The sequence below is a fragment of the Gavialis gangeticus genome, unplaced genomic scaffold (assembly GCF_001723915.1).
Source record: "Gavialis gangeticus isolate Ggan-Ray unplaced genomic scaffold, GavGan_comp1, whole genome shotgun sequence".
NCBI lineage: Eukaryota > Metazoa > Chordata > Crocodylia > Gavialidae > Gavialis > Gavialis gangeticus.
This window is the reverse complement of record NW_017728994.1, coordinates 76740807-76767194: the sequence shown is the minus strand read 5'-3', so window position 1 is coordinate 76767194 and position 26388 is coordinate 76740807. Positions and strand designations below refer to the sequence as shown.

Sequence of the window (26388 nt, the reverse complement as noted above, 5' to 3'; positions counted from 1 at the left end):
AGTGGGGCAGGGGTGGTGAGTGGCAAGCAACCACAGACACCACCAGCAGTGACGGTGGTGGCCAGCAGCGATCGCTGACTGCCTGCAGACACTACTGGTGGTGGGGGGTGGCACCCGCCTACAGACACCACCAACAGTGTTGGCAGCACCTTTTTAGGGGGGGCACTGCCATGCTCAGGGAGTGCACGTGCACCCCCTACACATTGCCAATGGTCCCCTGCCCTCCACAGGGCACAGCCCCGCCCCATAGCACATGGACTACCCTGCCTGCAGGGTCCCAGGGCCCTAGGGGCGACAGCTCCCTGCCCCACCCCTGCTCGTCTGCAGCCCCATGCTCATTCCCCTGCTCTTCTCTGGAGGCTGAAGATGAGCAGAAAAACAAGCAGGAGGCTGGAGAGAATAGGAGAATGAACAGGAGGCTCATTCCCCCCACCCCCATTGGTTCCCCCAGCTCCCCATTTGTTCCCCTGCTCCCCATTCATTCCCCCCATCCACCATTCATTCCCGCTGCCCCGTTCATTCCCGCTACCCCCTGTTTGTTCCCCCTGCCCCGTTTGTTCTCTTTGCTCCCCATTTATTCCTCTACTGCCCATTTATTCCCCTGCTCCCCATTCATTCCCCCTGCCCCCTGTTTATTCTCCCCCTCCTGTTCATTCCCCCTACCCTCTGTTCATTCTCTCAGCTCCCCACTTGCTCTCCCAGCCCCCTCCCCCCACATTCACCAGCAGTATCAGAGAATGAGCAGGAGGCTGGAGAGAGAAGGGGAAGTCTCCAGCTTATCTCCAGGGGCTTGTCTCCAGCCTCCTGCTCGTCTCCAGCCCCCTGCTTGTCTCTAGCCCCCGGCTCCTTCCCCTGCCTGTCTTCAGCCTTGGGAGGCTGGAGAGAGCAGGGGAACGAGCTGGGGGCTGGAGACAGCCCAAGAGGCATTCCCCTACTGTTCCCTGCTCCCCTGAGGCTGGAGACAAGCAGGGGAAGAAGCAGGGGGCTGGACACAGCCTCAGAGACATTCTTCTGTTGTCTCCATCCTCCTGCTCCTTCCCTTGCTCCCCTGAGGCTAGAGACAAGCAGAGGAAGGAGCAAGGGGCTGGAGACAGCCACAGAGACATTTCCTGCTGCCTCCAGCCTCAGGAGAGCAGGGGACAGCAGGGGAATGCTTCCGGGGCTGTCTCTGGCCCCCTGCTCATTCCCCTGCTGTCTCCAGTCTCCTGAGGTCCCCTCCCCCCTCCTCCAGCTCCCCAACCCCCTGCTTACTTGGCAAAAGCTGGGTCTGGGTCGCTGCAGCTTGCACCACTGCCTGCCCAGCACGGGCAGGCAGCATGCTTCAGGAGCAGGGAAAGGGCCAATCATAGAGACACTCTGGCACTCTGCCAGAGCATCTCTGGAGGACTGAGACTCCGGTTGCTTTAGGGCACTGTCTGGGACTGTGACCTGACCCAGTTTTTTCCCCCAGGTTTTTGTTTAACCCCTGGACATCCAGGGGTCTAATTTTCTCTCTGCACTGCAAGTTTGCAGTGCGGGGAACATTTTTTCATTCCTGCATGTGCCTCTTGCCCCACCTCAAAGGGGTTTGAGATGGGGCAAGAGGCACGTGCTCACTCATCTGGACACACCCTATGGGTGCATCTACCGGGTGCATCTACACGTGCAATTACCCTAACACAATAAGCTCCATCTCAGTTTGCACTGGAGTCAGCTGCTCCCAGGTGCAAAATGTATATGTGTGCCTGGGATCACAGCAATTCTAGCCAGGGCAGAGCAGCCCAGGGCTGGCAGGGGCCTTGGAGGGCTCAGCCCCAGGATCCAGGTGGCAGCACAGGTGGTTGCAGTGGGCAGTGGAGGGGCTGGCTGGGGCACAAGGGTGCTATAGTGTGAGGATAACAGCATAAATTACTCTGCTGTAGGATAATACTTGTCCTAGATAGTACTATCCTACAGCAGAGTTAATTTCCTGTACCCTAATGTGGGTGTAGACAGTGTATGTAGGCATGTGTAGGCAGTGATGCTTTATGGTGGAGCTAATTAGTCTACTCCGCAGTAAAGTGCATGTATAGATGCACTCTGTGTGTTGTATTTGTATCAGTTTAGCTGCTATGTATTTGGTATCTATGCAATGCATGCTGTCATATTAGTATGGAACACAGAGTTAACTTGGGGCTTATTTCTTTTCTATGGATTCTGCTCTAAAGAGATTTTAGTTTCAGAAGAAGCTGCGCACTTCACAACATCAAACTCTTAGAAGAAATGTAGGACTACTAACAGTATTGACAGATTTCTTTCCCAAATGGTTTTGCAGCATAGGATATATAAAATATCCAAAAGGAAGACTAAATATCTTCTTCAGCCATGGGACAGCACAGGGGAAAAACTGTCCAAAAACTGGAATTAATATTTCCTTTTACTTTTTTCTGGTGGGAATATAATTATGATATTAATTGTAGAAAAAGACTAATGGCTAGAAATGGTGATCAAATTTAGATCAGGGTTAGCTAATAGATTTTAGGCCAATGTGATCTAAACTTTTTTCCCCCTTATGCAGGATAACATGTTTAGCTTGATTTTAGCTAGATGAGTTGGATCACACTCTTCTGGGGAAAACCCTAAGATAAGATATATTTTTTAGGGTAAATAGAAATTTTATATTTACTTACAATTTATTGTTTTCCTTCCAGATGCACACTGTCATGTTAGAATGTATGTGTCAAAAGTCAATACTTAAGTCCCTGGTTTTGCCATGAGTTCCTTGCAAACACAGGAATCTGCCCATCTGGAACTCATTGCTTTATAAAAGTCTAAATGATTGGCTTATAATTCTCCAACCATTCTATGGAATTCCCAGAATATCCAAAGGGAGTTCTTTACTCAGAAGAACTGCAAAATTACACAACGTAATTTGTATAAAACAGCATACATCTGTTTTATGATGTATGCTATATGCTGTTTCTATGATGTACAAGTGACATCTCTTACCTTGTGTGCTTGATCCAAGGACTGTTTCCGATAGTCAAGTTCATCATCCAAATAACCTTTTTGCTTACTAAACAGCTCCTGTGGACAGACAGAAGACTAGGTTACCCTGATTTTTATTAACACAAACTTTAATGGCAGTTGTTTTTTTACCAGCTGAAAGCCTCTCTAGTACCTTTTCATTCTCAAGGTCTAGCATCTTTTGCTGCAGTGCAGATTCTGTCACTTCTATCTGCTGTAGCCACTGCATATAGAAGATAATAAGAAGTTAAGTCTTAAATATTGATAGATCAGTTTCCTAAAACCAATAGCATATAGCTTCTTCCATAAAGCATGTTTACTACTCAACTTCCATTACAACTCTAACACGCCATATTAAAGTATTTCATTTAAAATCCAAAACAATGAAAATCAAGTAATTATACTTATAAATTGGTGAATAGAAGAAACAGTCTTCCAAACACCAGCAATTTATCTCCCAAGATAACATTATTACTTAAATAACATTAAAATAAATTATGGTACTGTCTGTTATCTTTAAATATCTTGAAAAAATATTGCATAACTACACTTAAAGAACTTTTATCACGTTGTGAAGAAACAATTATTTACATTATCAATATGTTAATTCAAACTATTCTGAGGGGCAAAAATTTTTATAACATGATTTAATCTATTAATGATGCAATAGTTATTACCTTTTCAGCCAGTGTGAGAACTGTCCTTGCTTGTATGACAACTACTTGCTCTTCATTGGTCAGATTCTGCACCAAAAGCAAAATATAATTAGAATAAATTCAATCCTCTTGTTGTTATTCCACTATCGGGGTAGTACTGAATTAAATATATATACATACATATACATATACATATACACACACACACACACACACACACCATTGGAATGGTAAATCTAATAAAATAATATTCAATATAATACTACTGAATGTAATTTTAAAACTGTTGTTCACTTGTTACTGTAAAATATTGTATTTTCAGGATGTCCTCATATACTATAACACTACAACTAATAACATTATACCTCATTCTCCTTTCACATTTACAAACAAGTTATTGGGATGTCTAAAACAAGCTGGTTCTTATTAAATGGCATTGTTTCTTTTTTTCCCATCTGGGGGTAATCACACAATTCCACAAAACAACACAGGATAATACAAAATGGTGCCACTTAAAGCCCCTGCTTGTCATACAAGAGATTAATATTTATGGCCCTGATGATGCAATGAAAAAGCGAAGTATCTAAAAATGGTGGTTGTTGAAAATCTAATTTTAAACTTTCCTTTATTGTAGATTTTGGCCAAAAGTGACTGTACTGAATATACACATGTGTGTTTATTGCTGGCAATCTTTAAATTATTAAAACTATACTCAAGAACTGTGAATGAAAAATTAAATATTCATAGGTTTGAAATGATTGGAATTTTGCATATTATCCAGCTGGCATGTTTTATTAATGTCATTGCCTCTGTCACACATATTGCCAATGAGAGCCTTAAGAGACCACAGACATTGCCATTGTTAACCATGTTGTATTAGGGAAATGACTGGGCTCCTACTGTCAAAGGCTGTGTCTTCACTCTGCTGATGAAATATTCATATACAAGGCAGTGCATTTCACATTAATGATATCCTGAGTCCAATCATGGAATTAGACTCATTAAGACATATAAAACATTATCATAATGTAAATAACATGCCCGGAGGAAAACAAAGTAGAAAGGACCCAATCCTGAAAAATGAAATGCACGTGAGCACAGAGTTAAAGGAAATGCTTTCATGTATAATATTGCTCATATGCATAAGTATTTGCAGGATCAGGACTTTCAGGATGAAAGACAGTGACCAAAGAGGGACTACAAACAAATATAGATAGTTGGATTAAGAGCACATTTAGGATAGGCAGGGTGTTCAGTTTGAGAGATTAAGAAATTGCATGAGTATTCAGCTCCATGGAGAAGAAAAGTTGTAAGACCAGGTTATCTATTTTTTTTTTCTTTTCAAATGGCTGAAGTTTCATGAGATCATTTTTCATCTTTATTTCCATAAAATTGTGACTACCTTGGGATGAATCTGAATTTGAACATTCCTGGCCAGTTTGGACATGCATATGTTTAAATCCAGGAAATTGAATCCAAACCCTGCTGAGACCCAGGTGATAAGGAGAAGAGACTAAATCAGCCCATCTCTAGCCCTTTCCACACTATGGATTTTACAGCACAAAACTGCACTTAGGAAACAGCACATATAGTTTAACCGTGACAATTTCTCCTCATGGGCCCAAGGCTGAAAAGTTGGTGAAAGTTGAGCTCAGGAAGTAGATAATTTGTTAGGAAACCTAACTCAAATGTAAATAATTGTCTCTTGTGTATATACAGTGATTTTAAGAGTTTACTGAAGGTCTGAAAATAAATCATTATTAAAAAAATACACTCACATATAGATTACTAACAGGGAATTGGAGGGGGTTGCTTTCTTGTTGTGTGGAGTATTTCCTGAACAGATTTCTGCTAACAGTGTGGGAAAGAGAGGGCATTTATGGCTTTTAGTCCTTTTATGATTATGTTTTGGTCTAGTAACCCATGGCCTGCAGCAGAATATATTTTAATCATGCTCTCCTCTGTCTCTGCTTTATCCTATACTGTCCTAAGAAATGGAGCCTACCCAAAATAACACATTTATGTATGAAAAGTCAGTTGGAAACAGTTAAAGGCTATGAGTCCTAAGGGCCCTTTTAGAAATGCATATGGCAAAACACAAGTAATCACAAAGGAGCAGTTCCCCCTGGACGCTTGAATATTGGCCAAGCTGAAGAATAAGTTGATGACAGGCACAAGAGCATACGACCCATCAGCAGAGTTGGCATCTCATGGGTGGACCCACTGTGTCTCATGTATGTTCCTGCAGGCAAAATTCAGACTAGTATCTTTGTATATTAGAAATCTAACAAGATTTTTAAAGGGCAAGTCCTGGGGACCTGCTAAGCTTTCCTTAAGTGGGAGTCACTTTTTGCCCATGAAAAGAGAAATAGTAATATTAAAATTACTGAAAGGAAAAACAATTTAAAAGTAAATAAAAATAGATTACAGATCATTAATTTTAAGAAACACTAGTAAAGGTTTCTAGTAAGATAGGATTTAAAATGTAAAAGGAAACTAGGATGGAGGAGAAGGAATATTTTTTCAAACATATTGTTTTTTCTGTTTTTTCTTGTATCCCTTTCCGTTTTCTGTGTTGCCCCATTCAGAGCCCTCTCCCCCAAACACTTTGCATTTGTGTAACTTTAATGAATAATTCAACTGGAGAATATGGGGCTACTTATGTGAGTAAAGCTATTTATGTGCATGTTGGCAGGAATTTAAATTGTGAACTGTTAAAATGCTGCTGTAAAGTTCTCTGGGGCATGATATATTATTGATATTGACAACAGCAAAGATATTCTCAATTCCTCACATGACCATTTTTACTCATCTGCCTAGGTCTGTGGAACACAGAAGCTAGGGCTCTGAGAGTGACAACCCATACAGATATGATGAGCTAAGTGGCCTAATTAGAGCCTTGTTTGGAAAGAGAAGGTATTTTAAATTGCCACCATAACACGTCTAGCTGCAACTCTGTTGCTGGTCTATAACATCTAGCTTTCACATTGTGCTGCTACCACTAAATGCGAAAGGTTTTAACAGACTGATCTCAACTTCAGCAAAAAGACAGAGAGAGAGAGAGAGAGAGAGAGAGAGAGAGAGAGAGAGAGATATTGCCCATTTAAGGGTGCAGACAGAAGTAATTTTTTTAAAACATTTCCAAATGAAATGGGCTTGGAAACATTTAAAAAGGACTTGTTTCAGCAGGGAGACATATGTATAGTCCCTATGGTACCCTGTGGCTGAAATATTTCATAACTGAAATGTTTCACAACAATGGCTCTCTACCCAGGAGACACTACAGGGAATGGAGGATGTCTCTGGAGGGTTGGCTCCCTCCCATCAGCCTTCCAACTCTACATCCCAAACCCGTCTCTATCTCTCTGCCACCCTTCTCACTGGAACAGAGAGGCAGGAAACTAGGGCTGCAGGGCCTGGCTGTAACAGGGGGCCTTCCTGGGGCCTTTCTGATGTTGGCCCGCCCACCTGTTTCTGGGCTAACAGCCCACCTGTCTTTCCTGCCATGCCTTGATGATACTTAATTATGGTGTTAATTAGGTGGTAGGCTGCCCATTTTTGCACCCCGATGCCAGGGGGTGCAATCTGTGACTCTGAACCTTCCCTACACTGGAGCCCATGCCTTGCAGATGACATCTAAGCTCTTAATGTCTCCAGCCCCACATTGGACCCCATAACTCTCTAGTCTGGACCCCAACTAGATCCACCTAATCAGGTGGCCTACTCCACCCTCATTCTGGGCTGCTTAGCTCCCTGCACTCTTCCCCCTCTTGAGTGTGCCCCCCACCCCAGGACCTTTGGCCACACTGGCCTTGGCCTCACCTCCAAGGCCAGGTGGAACCCCAGGCCCTCAGCTCTGGGTGTCCCTCGTGGTGGGCTCCTTGCCCTTTTGACCCTTCTGGTCCTGGCCCCAGCACTGACCAGCCAAGGGTGCCTCAAGTCAGGCTTATGAGCAACTAGCCCACACTCTTACATGGGTCTGCCTTCTCAGGCCCTACCAGGGGGTTACCCACCCGGGTGTGGGAGCTGGGGTTATTAAGATGCTCTGAGCTGCCTTTCACCAGGGTGGTAACTAGCCTGATATTTCCTGGGGGCTCCCAGGCCACCAGGAGCACAGCCAGACCACCCATCCCTGGCATAGTGCAGTTTTAGGTTATGCCCAGGAACAGAAGCCTCCTCGATCCCCATAGCTCCAGCCCATAAAACTCCAAGCTGTTCCTAAGCCTCAGCTCTGCTAGTTGATATCTCTCTCTCAGCTGCCAGCAATAAACTGTTGTTTCACCTTATATGTATTCTGGGTCTCAAAATGGTCACTGTACTCAAGCACCTGGCTGCTGCCTGCTCCAGCCCTTAAAGTGGCAGGGACAAACAGTGCCCTGCCACACTGGCATTGGCAGGTCCCTGGTCCTGGACACCCCTGCACTCAGAGGCCAGCCAATGCCAGGCTTGGCAGCCCCAGTCCCCTCTAGTTCTCTGTTCCAGTGAGAAGAGTTGCAGAGAGATAGAGAGGGGGTTGGGATGGAGACCAGTGTATGGGAGCTGACAAATGCACAGTCTGTTCACCCTGCTATCTTTCCCCCTCCCCAAACCCCCTTGAAAGGGTTGGGGACAGTTGAGAGCTGAGCACTGTGGGGTTCTGCAGGACCTATGGGTCCCCTGTCCCTGTGCACACATTCCAAAAGGTACTATTTTGGAGAACTTCAGCTGCTTTTGGAATATTTCAAAGGGCTTGTACATCTGTAGAACTGACTCTTTGAAATGTCTCAAAGGCATTTGAAACATCTCAGTTGTTACTTCTGCCCATACTATTACTGGCTACTAGATTGGTCTGTTGTAACTCCTTAGGTCACCATAGACCTGATGGCTATGGACACCTATCTCACCACGGGCACTGGTGTAGAATGTCAGTGTTGGGGACTCCTCCAGTTACGTAGATCCAATGATTTCAGTTTCCAGCACAACCAGAATGGTGTGGCTGTGGCCTCTACTTCAGCCCAGTTTGAAGTAGCAGCTAGAGGAAGGAGGTAAGAGACAGTATGAGAGCCCTGAAGCTCGGTCTTGGGGTAGGGAGTGAATTTCACCTCCCCAGGATTCCTCCTGAGCAGCCATATAAATTCTGTAACTCAGGCCTTGTGGGAGATTCCCAAAAGAAATGATCAAAAAAAGGAGTTTGACAAAAAAAGTTTAAAAATCAAACAGAAACTATTTTATATGATGGGAAGAGGTTTCCATAGGTATAATGACCCTTCTATTATAATTATTTCTAATTAATGTCTGACTTTCCTGATTTTGCAGTTTAAAAGTGCTTGTATCTAAGGCTCATGATGCTTTACCAAGTTTAAATGCAGAAAAAGATTAATATGTGAAATCAAATAACAAATATACAAAGCAAACAGAAAGTGAAGAACATGTTATCAATGTGGTTCATTGGAATGTGTGATCAATGTGGTTCCTATGTGGTTCATAGGAAGACAGAAGCATGCAATTTGCAGCCCTGTGCCTCAACCCTAATGCAAAAGAGATATGCAATAACAAACCAATACAATATGTTATAGGTTGCCATAATGCCACATTAAGAGGAGGACAGATATTAACAGAAACATGCACAATTTATTAAAGGAACATACACTTACGGCGTTATCCCCTAAAATATCCAATTTTTTCATCAGCTCTGCTACTAGAATATCCTAATAACAAGAGAGAATTGCACAGAAAACAGTCAATCAGAATGGAGCATAAAACTGTGTTTGTAGGAAGCTATCATAAGAAAAAAGAATCACGTACCGTTACACCTTCTGCCTCACAGTAAACTTGGAGCGGACTTTTCCCTTCAGGAAAAGGAATGTGATGAAAGTTGATAGCAGGCGATCTTCTTTCTCTCTCCTAAAATCAGAATCATTATACTTATGGAGATTTACAGTTTTAAATGATGCATTATATTATTTAGAAGATGCAGCCTCATTAAGCATACATTATAGGCATTCCATAATACATAGTCTGAAAAAGTGAGCAATTTATTCTAAAAGAAAATTGCTGAGTAATGCTATCCAGAAGTTTCTTTTTCTGTTACACAAAGAAGTGGAAAGCCCTTCATTGGCCATATATTTTAACAGGAAGAGAAGGGGGAACAATTTCTTTGAGAAAGATTTAACCCTTGTGGAAAATTCCAGACTGACGCAGCGAAGGCCTCGGTTCACCCGCAGCGTAAAGTAAGCCTACGCAGTAGCAGTACAAGCTTCTGCCTCCCTGCTTCATCAGTGTGCACAACCATGGTTATCCAACCATTATTTTGGTCATGTAAGGAACTATGTTTGTTAAGAAGCCTGGACGTGTTGATAACCAAAGGGATTACTGAAACAAATCAGTTTTTGATATGACTGTCTGTGCTGTTACTTTTCCTTTGGAGTTGTGCAGAAAAAATTGTAATGTTGGTCAAGGGTTGAAGATGTACGTTCTTTTTAAATGTTGTTAACAGCTTAACAAAAAGATTCACCGAGACAAATGCAATCATAAAAGAAACATGGTATACTCCATACAGTGCCCTTAACCTGGGTTATTATAAAATGTATTATTTTTAGCAATGACAATAAAAACTTTCCTGTTACGTGAAACTTTCATTTTGTCTTGTTTGGTTTTTTACGCAGATGTGATAAGAGTAAAAAAGATTTTTAAACTGGACTTTAACTAGAGTATAAAAGTTTGGAGCTTTAAAAAGTGATACAGTAAGACAACTAGGGTAGCATAGGGTACTCCATTAAAATAGCTATAAGAAACTGGCTTTCAGCACTATAAGCAGATAAAATGAAGACAAAAAAACCCTCCAGAAGAACTCTATAATTCTGACTGTGTTCCAGCTTAATACACTACAATAAGTGTGAAAAGGACTGCATAGTTTATGGTGGCTTACTTCAAGCTCTAGTATTCTGAATTCCAGGAGTTCATTTTGATCTTTAACATCCTGGACATCATGTTTTAGTCGCGCTTCTTCTGTTTCCATTTGTTTTATCTGTAAAATAAAACATTATATACACACAAGTACATATATGCTTATGTGTGTACACACACACACACACACACACACACACACACACAAATATATTGTTAATTTTAGTTTTGTATGAATGTTAGATCTGCTGTGAATGCAGTTTGATGGAAAAGGCATGTGGCTTGAAATAGAAGGCTTGGATTTAGTCAAAAATTAGGATTCAGCCTTCAGTACCAAATAGTGGTTCTGGATTCCACAGCTCCAGTAGCATTCTGCTTAGAGCTCAGGCACCGTGGAGCAGGTGTCAGAAGAATTGATTCTATCCCCATACTTCGTTTGAAGCTAGATGACTTCCTGAACTAAAAATGTACTACTTAAAGTCAGCAAATAGTGCTTGCATTTATCATTATTGCAAATCATAGACTCTATGCTGCCAAATATAGCCAAGGCAGAGAAAGAACTTGTGTGGAAAACTCAGGGGCTATTCTGAGAGAGTTCCAGACCCTCCAGAAAAATCACTGTCACTGGACAGCATGAGAGTGAATAGTACGAGTGAATCACATATATTCCTTAGGTTTCTAATGGTTTGAAAATGAATGGAAATGTTAAGCATAAAATACCTTGTCTACAAGTTCTTGATTTCTTCTGTATAATGCTTGTTTTTCTTCAATCCACTTCATGTCCTTAAAACAAAACAAAGAAGGCTGATGTTATAGGAAAAGATGACAGTGCTTCCATAGAACGTAATTATGTAATAAAAATGTATCATCATTCACCTGCCGAAAGTATACTAAGTTGTATAGGCAACCTTGGTTCTGTTTTTCCCTAACTTTTTGAACGTTTGACTTTGAAAACTTAATATTTTTAATGCAGTTTGGTATACATACTTAGAATAGAACCACTCCAATTTCTCAAGAACTTGACATTAAAAGCCATCAAGACCAATAAAATGAACAATGACTGCTATAAAAGTGTGAAGTGAGGCATCTCCACTAATCTCTATTATTAATGAATTGAAAGGAGCAATTAACAGTACTTTGATTTCCATGTTGTGCAAGATTCTAAAAGATAAATTTTTTTTAGATTAATGAATTATTTTGGTAAATATGAAGTGAGACGAAAAGAAAAGCAATCTGAGATTATTTGTTTGCTGAGATTAATGATGTTTGTGCCTGAGTTGGAAAGTCAGTGATCAAGTGCTCATTTAATTAAAGTTTGTAAAGCACTTTAAAAATGCTGTCTGTGTAAGTGGCTAATAATAAATAATATCATCATCATCCTTGTTTCAAAGCTCTATTCATTGTCCATGTTTTGGACAATAGATTTTCAGTCTGTTAAAAAGAAACACAATTCTTTTTTCCTATAAAATTTTCATAATGTTACATTCTGTTGAAGAAGTCCAGTAAGGGCAGAAGGACCAATATGTTTCACCTCTTCCAATATATTGCAAGGGGGAATTCACTTGCTTTTCAAGGCACTGAATACAGCCCGTTCTGTAAACTCTGCTTCTTTGCTGCTGTAGTAATTATTAGATGTAGCATGGTAATCCTGCCAGGATAGATATTCACCAGTGAATCAAAACCTGAACATTATTCAAGTGAAACCTTTAGCAAACAGAGAGAAATAAAGCATTTCTTTAAAAAAATGTTTTGACTGCATATTAAAGTTCTATTATAATAAAAGGCAAGACTAGGTTTAATTTTAACAGGAGCTTGATTGAACCCTTCAAGGTTCTTATAAATCATTTGAACTAAGCTTTCAAGAGGGCTCTTTGGGCAGATAAAATACAATAGTATTTTAACAGATATTTTGTACTGCAAACTATGCAAACAGTTCCACAAAAGACCTTCAGAAACCAGCTCCATTACATAGACAAATGCATATCAGATTGGGGGAGGCAGGAAGCTGAGAAAAGGTTTTCACACACTGATTGCCATCTCTTTCCCAGCTAATATATACAGCCTGTACCATGAGAGCACTTCTCATATTAAAATGTCTAACAACTACTTCTACAATCTAACATCTGCTTTATCTCTTCACTTAACAAAACAGCAATCACTGCAACTATAAAAAAGATCTTGGAGACAAGGACGTATTTTATTGATTTGAAGACAGACGTTTTTGAGGTTTATGGTTCATTCAAACCACTGGAGTATATTTTTTCTTTATAACTCTATGCAGATATCTATTTTGACACAGCAAATATGTCCAACATATTATGCTAAAATGTTTTGAAAATACAGGTCAGAGAAGTGGTTTTACATGGTTATAAAATGTGATTTGACAATAGTAGAGCTGGAAAAATAATTCATAGATAATTTCTTTAATGAAATTCGCCTGTATTTCAGTTTATATACTGTCCAGCAGCAGGTGGTAATATTCTCAAATAAAAAAAATATTTAAAATCCTTCCAAAAACGGTTGGTTAATCATTCTTGCCCTGTGCACATACTTCTCTTTTTTAAATATATATTTAATGTTTAAACTTAAGGTTTTTTGGTTTGATTGAGCATATGGATCAGATTCCTAGGCAGTATAAATCATCAACTTGGGTGGAACTATAATGATTAAAAAGAGCTGAGGGTTTGGCCCTCACATGACAGTTCTTTGACTGGATGTGCATAACCCTTATTCAGTATTTAGCATAAATATTTCCCTTTCTGTTTTCTTTTTGTGAATGACAGAAATGGGTTTGTTTCAATATTCCCAGCTCTAGACTGAATATATTTGCTGTTTACTTTGTTATGAATTACTCCACTCCTGTATTAACCCAACGCTCATAATACAATATTAATCTCTCGTAAAACAGAGAGAGGTACATAGTTTGAAGGGGATTGTCATAATTATGTAAGGGCAGTTACGTGATTTATGACATATGGCAATGAGGATGTATTACTGCTGTTTTAATAGATTTGTTTTGCAATTAGCAAAAAAGTCAGATATTTAAGAAGTATTATTAAAGTGATTTTTATATGTAAAGTCCATATAGATTTTTATGATACTGAATTCCAATGTTTTTATAGAAAAAATTATTAAACCTGTTAGGGTGACTGTATTTGGATCTTGGGGAGCACTGGATTTGCAGCTGAATAAACACTTTTATCTGTGTCTCAGCAAAAGCTGCTGGTCACAAGGCAGGATGTTATATTAAAAGTAACATTGTAAATGCTTAGGCAAGCCATTTCCTTACAATGGGATAGTGTATAGAATATATGGTGTAAGAAGAACAAGATGAAGCCCACCAGCTATCATCAGGAGATAAAGCAGAAGCAAGACCTTGGAGATGAAGAAGAAGTAAGCAAGAAACCAGAAAGAACCAGCAAGTGACCGGAGAAAGCTGGGGTCAAAGTCTTGAGCATGAGCTCTTATCAGAGAGGTATGTAAATGAGTGAAATGCATAGGCAATCCCACGCTAATGAAGTAAACACTAAACAGAGGCAGATCTTGAGATAGGAGGAGATATTGGTGGAACAAAAGGAGGGATGAAGGTGGAGTGAATGTTAATGAGTATGAACCAAGGTGTATAAAATGTGAAAAGAACTAATAGTCATGGCTGCTCCCCTGGTTTCACAGGCTGTGTGTCAGTGAGGGAGCTTGCCACAAGCTGTCTCCATTCTGAATGAAGCTGTTGCGAGCAATGTGGGCTGGTGTTTGCTCCCTGCTTGCTCTGGCTAATGAGTAGCAGGATCTATGAGCGATTGGATCATTGTGTCCCTAGTTGTTGGGCGCTGCATGGAGTTGGGGTCTAACAAATCCCACTGCTGTATTTTTCTTTGGCTGAAAATTTGTAGCACAGCTAGTTCTCACAATACATTACCTGTCCCTGCTCAGCAAGTGCCTTCTCTAGGTCTTCTATTTGAGCCTGGGATCTGTGTATTTCTGCTTGGAGCTGCTCACGCGTCTGTAGAATGTGAGAAAAGATATATCAAACTTTCTCTAAAAGTCAAAATACTAATGGAGATACAGCAAATATTGAAACATCACATAGTTAAATGAATATTATGAACTTTGAGGGAATTAATTTGTAGCTAAACATTTAGGATTACTCAGTAATTTTAAAAGGTAAAATTAGAGGATGGAATAATTTTAAGATTTAACTAAGATTGGAAAGAACGTCATCCAGTTAATTAGTCACTTGGCAAAAAATTAGCTGCTTCATGCATGTGACTATTTGATACATTCCTTGCTCAGAGATCAGAGAATTGTGCCCTTACCTACTTTTATCAAGACAGAATGTTTGGGGGAAAAAACGAATGGAGGAATGTGGAAAGTCGCCTCCCCAGAAAAAATGGGATGAAATAAATATCATTAGGCTGAGGGATGCACTTGTATCAAATTGCTTTAAGAGAGTCCAATATGCATGATGACACAACATTTCAAAAACAGCTTCTACAGTTGTGGCCTAATTTTGGAGCCATTTGCCCTTTTTTCATCTCACTACATGTAGTTTTCCAGTGTAAAGGCTAATGGATGCTAGTTGGAGAGTGCCACATCTTCTGGCTTTAATGCCAAGGTCTGGGAGTTTAGGGTTCAATATTTCCTGTTCAACTGATGCCACAATACACAGTTAGAAAGAAAGCCACAAATTCAAATGTGTTAGTGATGCCATCACATTTCTCAAGAGAAACAGGGAGTCCTGAACAGAATAAGTAGCAGTTTAAAAGTAATTTCAGTTATATTTTAAAATAGTAACTAGTTTGCTCAGGGTAGAACTCTAGAAGGAATTTTTCCCCATGTGTCCTGCCTACTTCCTCTCAAAGCCAAAGCAAAACTGCCCAAGGACAAACTGAAACTTTACTGCTTGACTGGAAGTGGCTTTGCTGGTAAGATATTTTCTGTTTTTAACATAATTCCCATTAAGAGCACTTTTGTAAAAAGAGTTCTCATTTAGTCCGAGTTTTATTAAGCTGTTTTTTGAAACAGTAGGTCATTCTAAGGGACTATGATTGACCTTTGAGTGTGGTGTCGAAAGCAGCAACAGCAGGAAGGAGCATAAACTACTTCACACATTTTGTTTTCCCCAATTCCACTGTTAGAAAGGTTTCTCCACTCACTTGCAGAGACAGTTTGTCATAATATCATGTTGTTTTCAGTCCAAATTATCTTATTTGTTTGCACTACCCATGAATGTTATTTCTTTATTTGAGTAACAATGAGTTATTTCCTCATTGTGGTTTTGGATGGTGGTATTTCTTGTTTCATCACCATTTTCTTAACATCCATAACTTCTACCATGTCAAAGTGGATAGCGGGCAAATCTTACACGGTTATTCCTAGAACTGGTCCAGTGTTCAAACAGAGTCTGATGATGTCAATCTCTAAGTGTAATTAACAAGGAAACAAGGGATAATTTTTATTTCCATGAACATTAGAGAAATCTATCAGTAGAGGCTGCTATGGAGTTATTAAATCATTGGTTTAACTTTCTCACTACAAGGGAGAAACAAAAACCAAACCCAAAGATTAGTTACATGGCCTGATCAGAAAAGTGACAATATTGATTCAGTTGGAAGACAATTTAGAGCAATCCATTTGTTTTTAATTTCATTCAAGGGCTTGTTTATCACTTGGCAAGTAACTGCTGTTCCCCACTGCCATAAGGAATATGTATATGAACCTTGTTATATCTTTCACAAAACTCTTGTTCACATTGCCAAATTCCCCTAAAATGGGATGAAAATTATTTGAATGGAAATGAAATGTATTTATCTTTTAAATATTAAATTTTAGGCATAGTTGTACCCCCATCAGTGAGCTTCAGTGGGTTTGCATTATGTGGATGCTAGGGCAGAATTTAGTCTTTAGTTCATTAGCATGCATTATTTTGTCCTTTGTACAAATAAGTTGCTTTCCCAGTATTTTACGATGTATAAAAGATTTGTATTGTAAAAAGCATGTGTTTCATTATATAATACAACTGATAGTGGAAACTGTTCTCATAAGGAGATATTCAAGGAAGACAGGCACAACAGAACAGTATATTCTCCAATTCAATTAAGAAAATACATTTCTTTACAAACTATAAGCCTTTCAGAAATATTATGCAAAATCATGTAATTTCAGGCATTTAAATTCTGGGTATTACATATTAAGGCTATTCGTAACAAAGTTTTACAGAAAGAAAGCTTAATTTTAAGGATTTTCCATCAAATATTCCACTTGACATTCTTTTAAGCTGATCAGAGTGTAAAAAAAAAATTAAAATTCAATAACTGTGGTTTCTTCAGCAATCCAGCACTTTAATATAAGAGAATGGAATTCCAGCTGCTTTTAGAGACCATAAATTACAACCCAGCAGTTAAGATTGCAATGCAGATGCATTAGGAATTCACAGCCAACAATATTATAAAGAGACACCACTATGGAGCTTATCAATTTTTTCCAGCTGCATACATGAGTACAATTAAGGATTAAAGGGGGAGGACTGAGGGGAAAAAATCTTTAAAATGTTGCAAAGCATTCTCTTTTTTAACTACTGCTCACATACAATTAGATATGTAATCTATCCTGCAGTCTGGCCCAAATTCCAGTACTGTCTTTAATTCTATCAATGTGATTTCTAGCTTTGATTGTATTTGGAACATTATCTTTACCTTTTATCCTAAATTGCTATATAGCATTGCTGTGTCTTGACCTAAGGATAGCTGCATTTAAATGATGGGTGACATGACTCTAAAGTACAGGTAAAGTAATTGAATTGCTTCATTAAAACTGTAAAGCATTTTAGAACTTATCCAGGTAAAAGGCACTTTACAAATCTAAAAGTATGTTCTAAATACAGGACTATCAAAATAATACCAGCCAGATCTTCTACTGGCTTAAACTGGACTTAATCTTCTAGGGCATCAGTGGAGATACACTGATTTGTAGCAGCCACTGGCCTGTTATGAAAACAACAGAGCATTTAAATTTTAAAAATTACAATTACAATCCTTTATTTTCATGTAATATAAGCCATTTAGACCTTAACTTCTCGTTCTGCATCCAATGTTCCTCCAACCTGTTCTTGCAACAAAGCATATGCTCGTTGCAAAGCTTGATATTCCATTGTCAACTGCCGAAATCTCAGTTCTGTTTCTTCTTTGGCCATCCCCTGAAAGGATAACACACAGGTTTATAATTTGACTTTTCCAAAATGAAAAGTATAGAAAGCCTAACAGCAATCTCTGTGCTTCCTCTGAAAAAGGAAGATGGTGTCCTGTAATAGACAGCACTTTTAAAATGCAAGTTGGCAAGCTGTGGTCATAAAAGTCTGCTTTCCTAGTAAAATATTACTTAAAAACACTTCAGTGAAAACAGGAGAAAAGTCTTTCCTTACCAAGTGTGCACTACTTGACAGAACTGCTGATCAAAACCATTATGAGGAAAAGTTCACGAATTTTTGGAAAAATGCAGAGCATGTCATCTATGAAATACTCTGACTGCTGAATCATCCCTCAATCACTGCATTACACACAGTCACCACTGGGGCTGTGTCAGTAGCATTTTTGAATGAACATGTGATCTTTTTTACAGAGCACTAGGTTTTCAACCTGAGAAAAAGACCAAAGGAGTGAATAAGTGGCTGATTTTCAGAGCTACTATACACCTATAGCTTCCACAGAAGTCAAGGAGAGGTGGGGAGTCACAGTACTTAATTGCTTTTAAAAAATCCTTCTTTCATACTGCCGTACATTAGATTGGTGCATCAATATCAAGAACAGAACCGTGTGGAGATTTATTTTTTTTTCAGGCAAATACTGTATTTCCTGAAAATGCAGTTTCAGTCCTCTCAGGACTATTCATGTAGTCCTTAAGCACATCTGACTCAAAAGTTTGGGTGCTGGATTTACAGTTGTGGGGGTGATGGCTTTTTACCCAATAGCTCCATGGTTAGAGCACTCACCCAAGACATAAGAAACCGAGATCTGGGTCCCTCAACTGCCCGAGGGATTTTTATGCCACATCTCACCCACATCTCAAAAGAACATCGTAACAACCAGACTGTAGTGCATTCTTGGGTAGGATACTTTCAATCCCTTCTAGGGTATCTGTTCCATTTAGCGTGGAACCGTAAATACCCACTGAAGAACAGTGAACATGGCTCTTCAGCCAAGTGGTTTGGCCACTGACCTGGGAGGGGGGAGGGACTCCTGGATTCCAGTCTCTGCTCTGGTGAATTTTAATTATTTTTTCAGAGTGGAATAGTATCAGGAGGTGAGAATAAGACCACTCCATCCCAGAATATCTTATTGCACAGGTGTTCAGGCACTCTCCTGAGAGGAGGGAGATGTAACTTCAAATCCCTGCAAGGCAGAGACAGGAGTTGAACCTGTCATACATAGTGTGTATGCTCTAACCAGTAGGTTACTTGATAAAAAAGGGACAATGGCACCAGTATTACCGTCAGCTTAAATATACGCTTTCGTTTCCGTTACTTTTCTTATACGTGCTGCCAAAACAAATGTTTTGTTTTAGGTCAAATAAAATATTTAATTCAAAATGAAATGAAATGTTTCATTTTTTCATTTCAATGAGAAAAACAGAAACATTTTTACTTGATTCATATTGACCCTTTTTCTTGTATTTTGGTTCAGCAGGCAAAAAAGCGAATGTTTCCACTCACCCGTAAATAAGTTAATCTTCTACGAGTGGCAAGGATTTTCTGTAATATCTTTTGGGCATCAAGTGCCCTTCCTCAGGCCCTTCCTGAGATCTGTAGAAGGGTACTTGATGCCTAAAACCTTTTCCAACAGCTCTCCCAACTATACAGTTGGTCCAGTAAATGATAACATAGAAAATCCTTGCCTCTTAGACATTTCCTAAATCATCACTGCTACCAACAACAACGTGATCATTTACAGAATGTAGTTATCATATGCTACTAAAAACATGGTTCACTGAAGAGACGCTTTTTTATCAAGGTTCTTGCTGGAGCCTAGAAATAGTGATTGTAGATGGATCTGATATGAGATTCCGAATAAAACACTGACTTTTTTTGGACAATGTTACCTGGGAATGAACTTCACAATACTGCTGGTATTCAACCAGTGGTGTCAGCCTGCTGCTGTTTCTGCATTACCTCTTGGGCTAGAGACAGAAGTTACACATAAACTAGTTTCAGTGATCAGAAACTGGTTTAAACTGGTAACAGAGCAGAAGTTCCATGCATATAACCACTTTCAAAATGGCCAGAACTGGTTTAAGGTAAACCTGGTTGAATGTGGCATCAGCCTTAACTGATTTAATTCACACCAGTTTATGTAACTTCTATCACAGACCCCTTCCAGGTTCAAGTTAACTCACAGTCCCCCAAAATCCCAGCATGCTTTGCAGCCCTGGGCTGTGCTGTGCTGTCTGGTCCAGAGAGTAGGGTTGGCCTCCACTCCTCTGCTCACCAGCTGGAGCAGTGAGAAGGGTGTGGGGGTGGGAAACCTAGCTCCAGAGTGCACTGGGGTCTATCTGTTGGGGGTGGAGCCACCCATGCCATGCTTTTCCCCCACCCACCATTGGAGTGGCAGAAAGGGAGTGGCCAAACCCTGAGGCCGGGCAGACAAAATGAGGCAGAGGGGTCTTTAAGCCTTCTCCCTCTGCCTGAGCCTCCAGCCGGGGTCTGCCAGGGGTGCAACAGCCCCTGCTAGGCTTTTCACTGCCCCCTGTTTGAGTGGAGGGGACGGGTCATGGCCAGGCACCAGCCACAGGCCGGCATTCTGAGGCAGAGGGGAGGGAGGAGTCCCTGTAGGCCAGGGAGGGCCCCCCTTCCCAATCATGCTCAGTGGATCTGCCAGGGCCTGGCCATGCCAACCCCCACAGCTCATGCAGAGAGTGGAAAAAGCCTGGAAGGCTCCTCTCCCAGCTTCCCTCGAGGCTTCTGGCCACTGCCAAAGGGAAGGGAAAGCTTGTTCTAGTGCCCCCAGCTTCTAGCCTGAGCTACTGCAGGCATGTGGCTGCATTTCCGTAATGTCTGTCCACTTGCCTCTCAGTTGAATCTATGCAGTTTAAACTAACCTGCAAAGATTGAATTGATTCAGCCTTGGGCTTTTTGACTGTCAGAGAAGGAATAAAAGTGCTTATAGTCTTTCTATTGCCCTGGCTGACTTCTTAATGCTAAGGATTGGGAAATTCAGTTCAGAGAACACAGACTCTTTCTGTTAGACACAGATGAAAAATCCCAGCTAAAATTACAATACACATATGCATAGCCTTTGCAGCTTTCCTAGCTCTAAAAGATAATCAGATTCCAAGGTCTGAGGTATAAGATTTAGATGTGTCTGGCTTTGCCATGTGTGGTAGACCACCATAAGTATTATCCTCCAAAGGTGGGATTAAGCTCACAATCATTTGGCTACATCAGTGTCTCTGTCATATGATATATGAACTAGGAGTGGTAAAATGGCTTAGTAGTATGATTAGGAATTCTGATTAAAAGCACAGAATTAGTGCAGCATAAACTGAAGTTTGAACACATCTACACGATGAATGGGGAAAAAATACCTCTTCCAAGTCATCATCAGGAGTGCAAGGAGTTTGATCTGTTCTGTCAGTCTGATATGAGATAGAAGAACCATCAGACTCAAGGGAAGCTTCTTCATCATAGCCAAAAAATGTCTCCACCACCGGCTTCTGACCAAACGACAATGTGTAAGTACAGCTAAACAAATGTTTATACATTTGTATATACAAATGTATATAACAACACAGCAAAGTTGGGCCTCTCAAAATGTCTGCAAAATGCACTCATAGTTTCTCTAACAGATTTAAAACAGTATTAGCTTATACCCCAAAAGATTAATTTTGGACTTCACACACTTCTCCAAAACAGTGATATACTTTTCAGAGAGTTGCATTCCTCTTTGTTTTAATCAGCTACCTTGGGCTATGTCTACACTTCAGTCCAGAGGTGCAATTGCAGATTTCCTAGAAATATGCAAACTACCTTTAAAAGACTTTCCCCAGCCTGATCACCAGTGGCCTTATTCATCTGTATGTTTTCATATTAAAGCTGATTTGATGTATTTCTGTCAAAATATTGACTTATTAAACCAAAACTTTTCTTAAGAAAAGGTTAATTTTGAAGAACATTTTACTTGAACACTTTGTGAGAAAAATATTAAGTAAAATTTTTGAAAAACAAAGTTTCTTTTCAGCATTTTTTAAATGAAAAAAAATCTAGATTTCCAGTTTGCAATGACTTTGCCTTTAAAAATTGACGTTAATTATAGTGAAAAAAATAAATAACTAAAAATAGTCAAAACTAAAAATATTTCAAAAGGATCAGCATTTCAGAATGATATTGATCTGTGGTTCATTGAAGTTTTTTAGATTTGTACCTTTTGCATTTGGACATTATTTCAATATCTCACACATACTAAAACCATTTCCAGCATAGATTTAGACCATTTAAACATGCATAGACACAAAGAATTAATCTGGGAATTGGTTAGTATGCTACAGTAGTAAGGGACTGGATTTTACATAAGCCTCAGGGGCTATAGTTTGCTCTGACTTACACCACGTGTAACCATACCAAGGACCTGTTTCATCATTTAAAACATAGGGCAGCTCCTTGATGTTTCACCTTATCCTCTCATTGCACAAGTCCATTAATTATCCATCGTGCAGACTATGCAACATTTCCTTCTTCCATCTCACTGAGCATTAATTTAAATGCTGCTGCTATTTATAACTAATGATTTTATGCACATTGCTAGATTCCATAATGAATTATGGAATCTAGCAATGGAACATATTTACTTACACATGTTTTAGACACTATTGTAGAAATGAGTTAATTCATTTTTTTCTTATTCATAAAATCTGCCTACTCTTTATACAGACTATCTTGTTACTCCTGAGGGATACTCAAACTACATGGAGTAATTAAGCTTTGCATATTAAAATGTAAGTAGTCAAGTATTAATAATATGAGATGTAAACAGTTACCTCCTAAAGTATGTGGATTAAATATCACCAATGAATATTACAGGAGAAGTGCTATGGCATTCTTTCGTGCTCCACCTAAAAATAAGTCTTACTATTCTTTTAAATAATCATAAGACTCTATATAGGATTGTTCTTGAACTGCTTGATGTAAACTCAGACTTAAGTTTCAATTTTTCAAAAGTCACTTCTAATGAGGTGTCTATGAGATCTATGAGCTGTCAGCTTTTATATGCCCAATATTAGGTTCCTTATTGTGTTTCCACTGAAGTCAACAGAAGTCAGTGGGCCAGGATTTCATCCTCACCTTCAATAATACTGAACACTATCTCCCTCTAACTTCACCACAACAGATGTTATGTGCATCAGAATTTTAAATCGTTTTGCTCTTACCTTAGGAATTTTTGTCATTTTTTTCCTTTGTTTCCTGTACCTTAAAAGCTTATCACGTTCCTGGAAAAAAATATATTTAGTTTATTTGTTAGCTATTTTCAGAGTGTGAGCACTTAAATACACTGCATAAATGTATGTATTCTTTAAATTAACAAAAATATAAACATTTATATCAGTAAAAGCCTGCAAGAAAAAACAGAAATAAGCATCAGTCATGTGCCAATGGCTCTTTGAAATCTAACAAGTGTACAATATGAATGTATCAACTGCCTGCTTATATGAGAATCCTGACAGCTAAGGACAGACTAATCAATATTTCACACTGACATTCTGGGGCTAATTGCACAGCTGATGTGTCAACAGACCATTCATTTAGATCCTTGTTACAGCTTTTTTCTGAGAGATGGGATATCTTCCTGGTACTGAGAAGTGAGATCTAATTCTTACTTGGAAGTGCTTGGAGGTGTGTGCAGCTTCTGTACTTGCATTTGGAGCCATGAACAAGTTGAATCAGCCAGTTACTATAGAACAGCAATCAGCAACCTTTTAAGGCCATAGGCCAGAATGACCCAGTTTGGGTCAGAGGCAGGTGGCAGGGTGGGTGGGTGAATACTAGTACCCAGCTGCTGCTGCTGCTGCTTTTCCCCACAGCAGAATGGGAAAGTGCCTGCTGCTAAAGCCCCATGCCCACAGTTTGGGTCAGATGGCTCCATAGGCTCCAGGTCATGCTTGTCCAACATATGGCCTGTGGGCTGCCATGCGGCACACCAAGCCATTTTCTGTGGCCCAAGGTCCCTTGCTTGGGACAGGTGGGTGGAGGAGGGGAGGGGAGGGGAGCTACTCACCCCTGCGGGGCCAGGCTCGCGTGAGCTCCCATGTCATGTGAGCCCGGTCCCGCCACTGCCCCGAGGGCTGCACGGTGTGGGGCTGCCCTGGCTGCACCTGACGGGATGAGCTGAGGACAGCGCCCGCTTTTAATTATCTCCAGCTCGGCCCCTTGCCCCTGGCGTCCCGCCCACCTCCCAGGACCCGCCAGGCTCAGTGGCCATTTGGCGGGGATGGGGCGCAGCACCCAGCACAGGCTGTTGGCAGGGCAACCCCGGGGAGGCCTCAGCAGGCAGGGTCCTGGCATAACCTCTGTGGGGCAAGGCGGTGGGAGCCAGTGTCCACCGGGCCCTGCGCTCTGGACTCGCAGTGCTGAGGCCACCGGGGCTGCATGCGAGGGAAGCCGGGCACCATGGTGAGCAGGGACATGTGGGCAGGCAAATGAGGGGCTGCAGTGCAGCGGCCACCTCGCTCCGGCCCCCCTCAGGCAGCACCGGCTCATGTCGGGGGATTGTCACTCCCTGCGGCTGGACCGGGTGCTGCTCTCCTGCCGTGGCGACTGCCTGCACCCTCCCGGGGGCCATTTGACTTCACCACAGGGAAGCGTGGAGGAGTGGAGCGGCTCGTGTTCCCCCGAGGCCTTCCCCCACAAGAAGCCACCCTGGGCAGACCAGCCTGAGACCCTGCCAGGCTGGGAACCGGCTTTGCTCCCGCAGGTCCACTGTCCCCCATCTCATGCGTTGGCTGGGCCCCAGCCACATCTGCCCGAACACTGTCAAGACTTTGGGCAGTGGTGTTGCTGGTGTTGGCAAGGCCCGGTGAAGCAGTGGCATAGGCAGCCCCTTGGCCTGTGTAACAGCATCAGCTACATCGGTTTGGTCACATATTTTAACACGGCTGTCAAATATCTTCTGGAGCTGCCTTCAAATGGTAGTCGTAGTAGGCAGAAGTGGGGCCCCAGCTGTTGGGATGGCTGGTCCAGGACTTCATTTGCTGTGTTTGTCACTACCTGAGCACAGGTGGGAGTTTATGCCAGCTTTGCCTTATTTCAGGCTTGTCCAACATACCGCCCATGGAGTGATAAAATACAAATATGGCTCGCTGGCCCACTGGGTGATAGAAAGTTCATGATCCAGCCCCACATTCAAAAAGTTTCAACACCCCTGCTCTAGGTTGTGATCTCTAGTATGGAACATTCAGGGCTAGACTTCCACAAGCGCTGCAGTCACATGGTTTCAGCCGGGGCAGATCCCAGGTCGGGGTGCATTGGTGCACTTGCACCCCTGTTTGATTCCTGCTCCACCCAGGCTAGGGACAGGCATTCAAAAAGCCCGAGCCTGAATTGATTCAATCTTTGCAGGTTACTCTAGTCCACATATGTGCACAGGGCAGGGGATGCGTGCTGCCTGCTGCGGGCTTTCACTCTGCTGCCCTTCTCTGGGGCCTCCATAGCCTGGTGTGTGCAATCCGGTGTTGCAAAGAACAGCGGAGACATGCAGGGAGCTGCCTCCTGCTGCAGATTCCACACTGCCCTGGTGATGTACCCCCTGCATGAACGTGGCTGCAGCAGAGGCGGTGGTGTAGAGTTGTGTGCAGGGGGTGCAGGCAGCATGGATCTCGCAGCGGCAGGCAGCTTCCTGAATGGCTCCGTTGTTCCCTGCAGCACATGCCCTGCAGGATGCACATGCCAGGCTACAGAGGCCCTGGGAAAGGGCAGCAGGGCAGGGAGCATGAACCTGAAGTGGGCAGCGCACAGCCCCTGCCTTGTGCACAGATCTGGGGAGTGTGGGTCCCTCCTGCCCCCCAGGAGTGCACGTGACAGTGGGGAGCTAGCCCTGCCCCCCCATCTCCGGACAAGCCACCCGTAGCCCCGTTCCACTGCTGCCAGAGCCCTGCAGCTGTGCGTTGCAGCTCAGGGCCCCAAGCCCCAGGCACTGTCCAGCTGGGTAGCAGCCATGAAACTCTGGCAGCCTGCAGAGGGCTCATCACAAAACTGCAAAATCTGTGGGTTTCTCTGGTAAAATGAGAAATCTGTGTTTGCCTCTGTTTAAAGGCAAAATCTGTGGTTTACTCTGTATTTCCATGGGAAATGGAAAACCTGGATCCCTGATGATTAGGACAGGGTTTAAACCCCCACCCTGGCCTGCACAGTCCCCATCTGGGATGTGCCTGGTGGGGAGGGGGAAGCAGTCCTCACCAGGCTTTCCCCTCCCCCAGCACTTGCTGCTCAAGGGGTGGGGAGTGTTGCTAGACCCAAGCCTCTGGCCCCCGGCTAGCACTCTGAGGCAAAGCAGGGAGCTTATCAGAACACAAAGCTCATCAGCCCGTCAAGAAAACAAAGCCTTTCTCTTATTAGTTCAAGCTCTTCTTAAACAGCTTTTTGCAAAGCATTTTAAAGGAAGAATGGAGGGACATTACCAGCTGACTGGCTGATTAGCTCCAAAAAGCCCAAAGTGGACACTGTTCTGTCTGCCTTTGTTCCAGTGAATTGGGAGACACAGACACCTAGGCATTAGCCCACACACATAGGCATTAACTAGCAAGGGGGTGGCCTGACCATGACCAGATGCTGGCTGGGGTCTGTGTCACTGGGGTCTGTGCTGTGGGGGAGGGGAGGGGAGGGGGG

The 26388-nt window shown here is 41.8% G+C and overlaps 1 protein-coding gene across 1 annotated transcript in view; it reads right to left on the bottom strand.

The window, feature by feature from the left end:
* Nucleotides 1–26388, bottom strand: part of JAKMIP3 (Janus kinase and microtubule interacting protein 3) — a 114199-nt gene that overhangs the window by 30287 nt on the left and 57524 nt on the right. Inside the window, exons 8-18 of the mRNA XM_019503013.1 lie at nt 22938–22997; nt 21099–21227; nt 17590–17718; nt 14443–14526; nt 11247–11309; nt 10549–10647; nt 9426–9524; nt 9275–9328; nt 3663–3728; nt 3140–3208; nt 2968–3045 (exon numbers count right to left, since the gene is read on the bottom strand). Of these exons, the coding sequence (XP_019358558.1) occupies nt 2968–3045; nt 3140–3208; nt 3663–3728; nt 9275–9328; nt 9426–9524; nt 10549–10647; nt 11247–11309; nt 14443–14526; nt 17590–17718; nt 21099–21227; nt 22938–22997 (930 nt within the window). The remainder of the gene's footprint in view (nt 1–2967; nt 3046–3139; nt 3209–3662; nt 3729–9274; nt 9329–9425; nt 9525–10548; nt 10648–11246; nt 11310–14442; nt 14527–17589; nt 17719–21098; nt 21228–22937; nt 22998–26388) is intronic.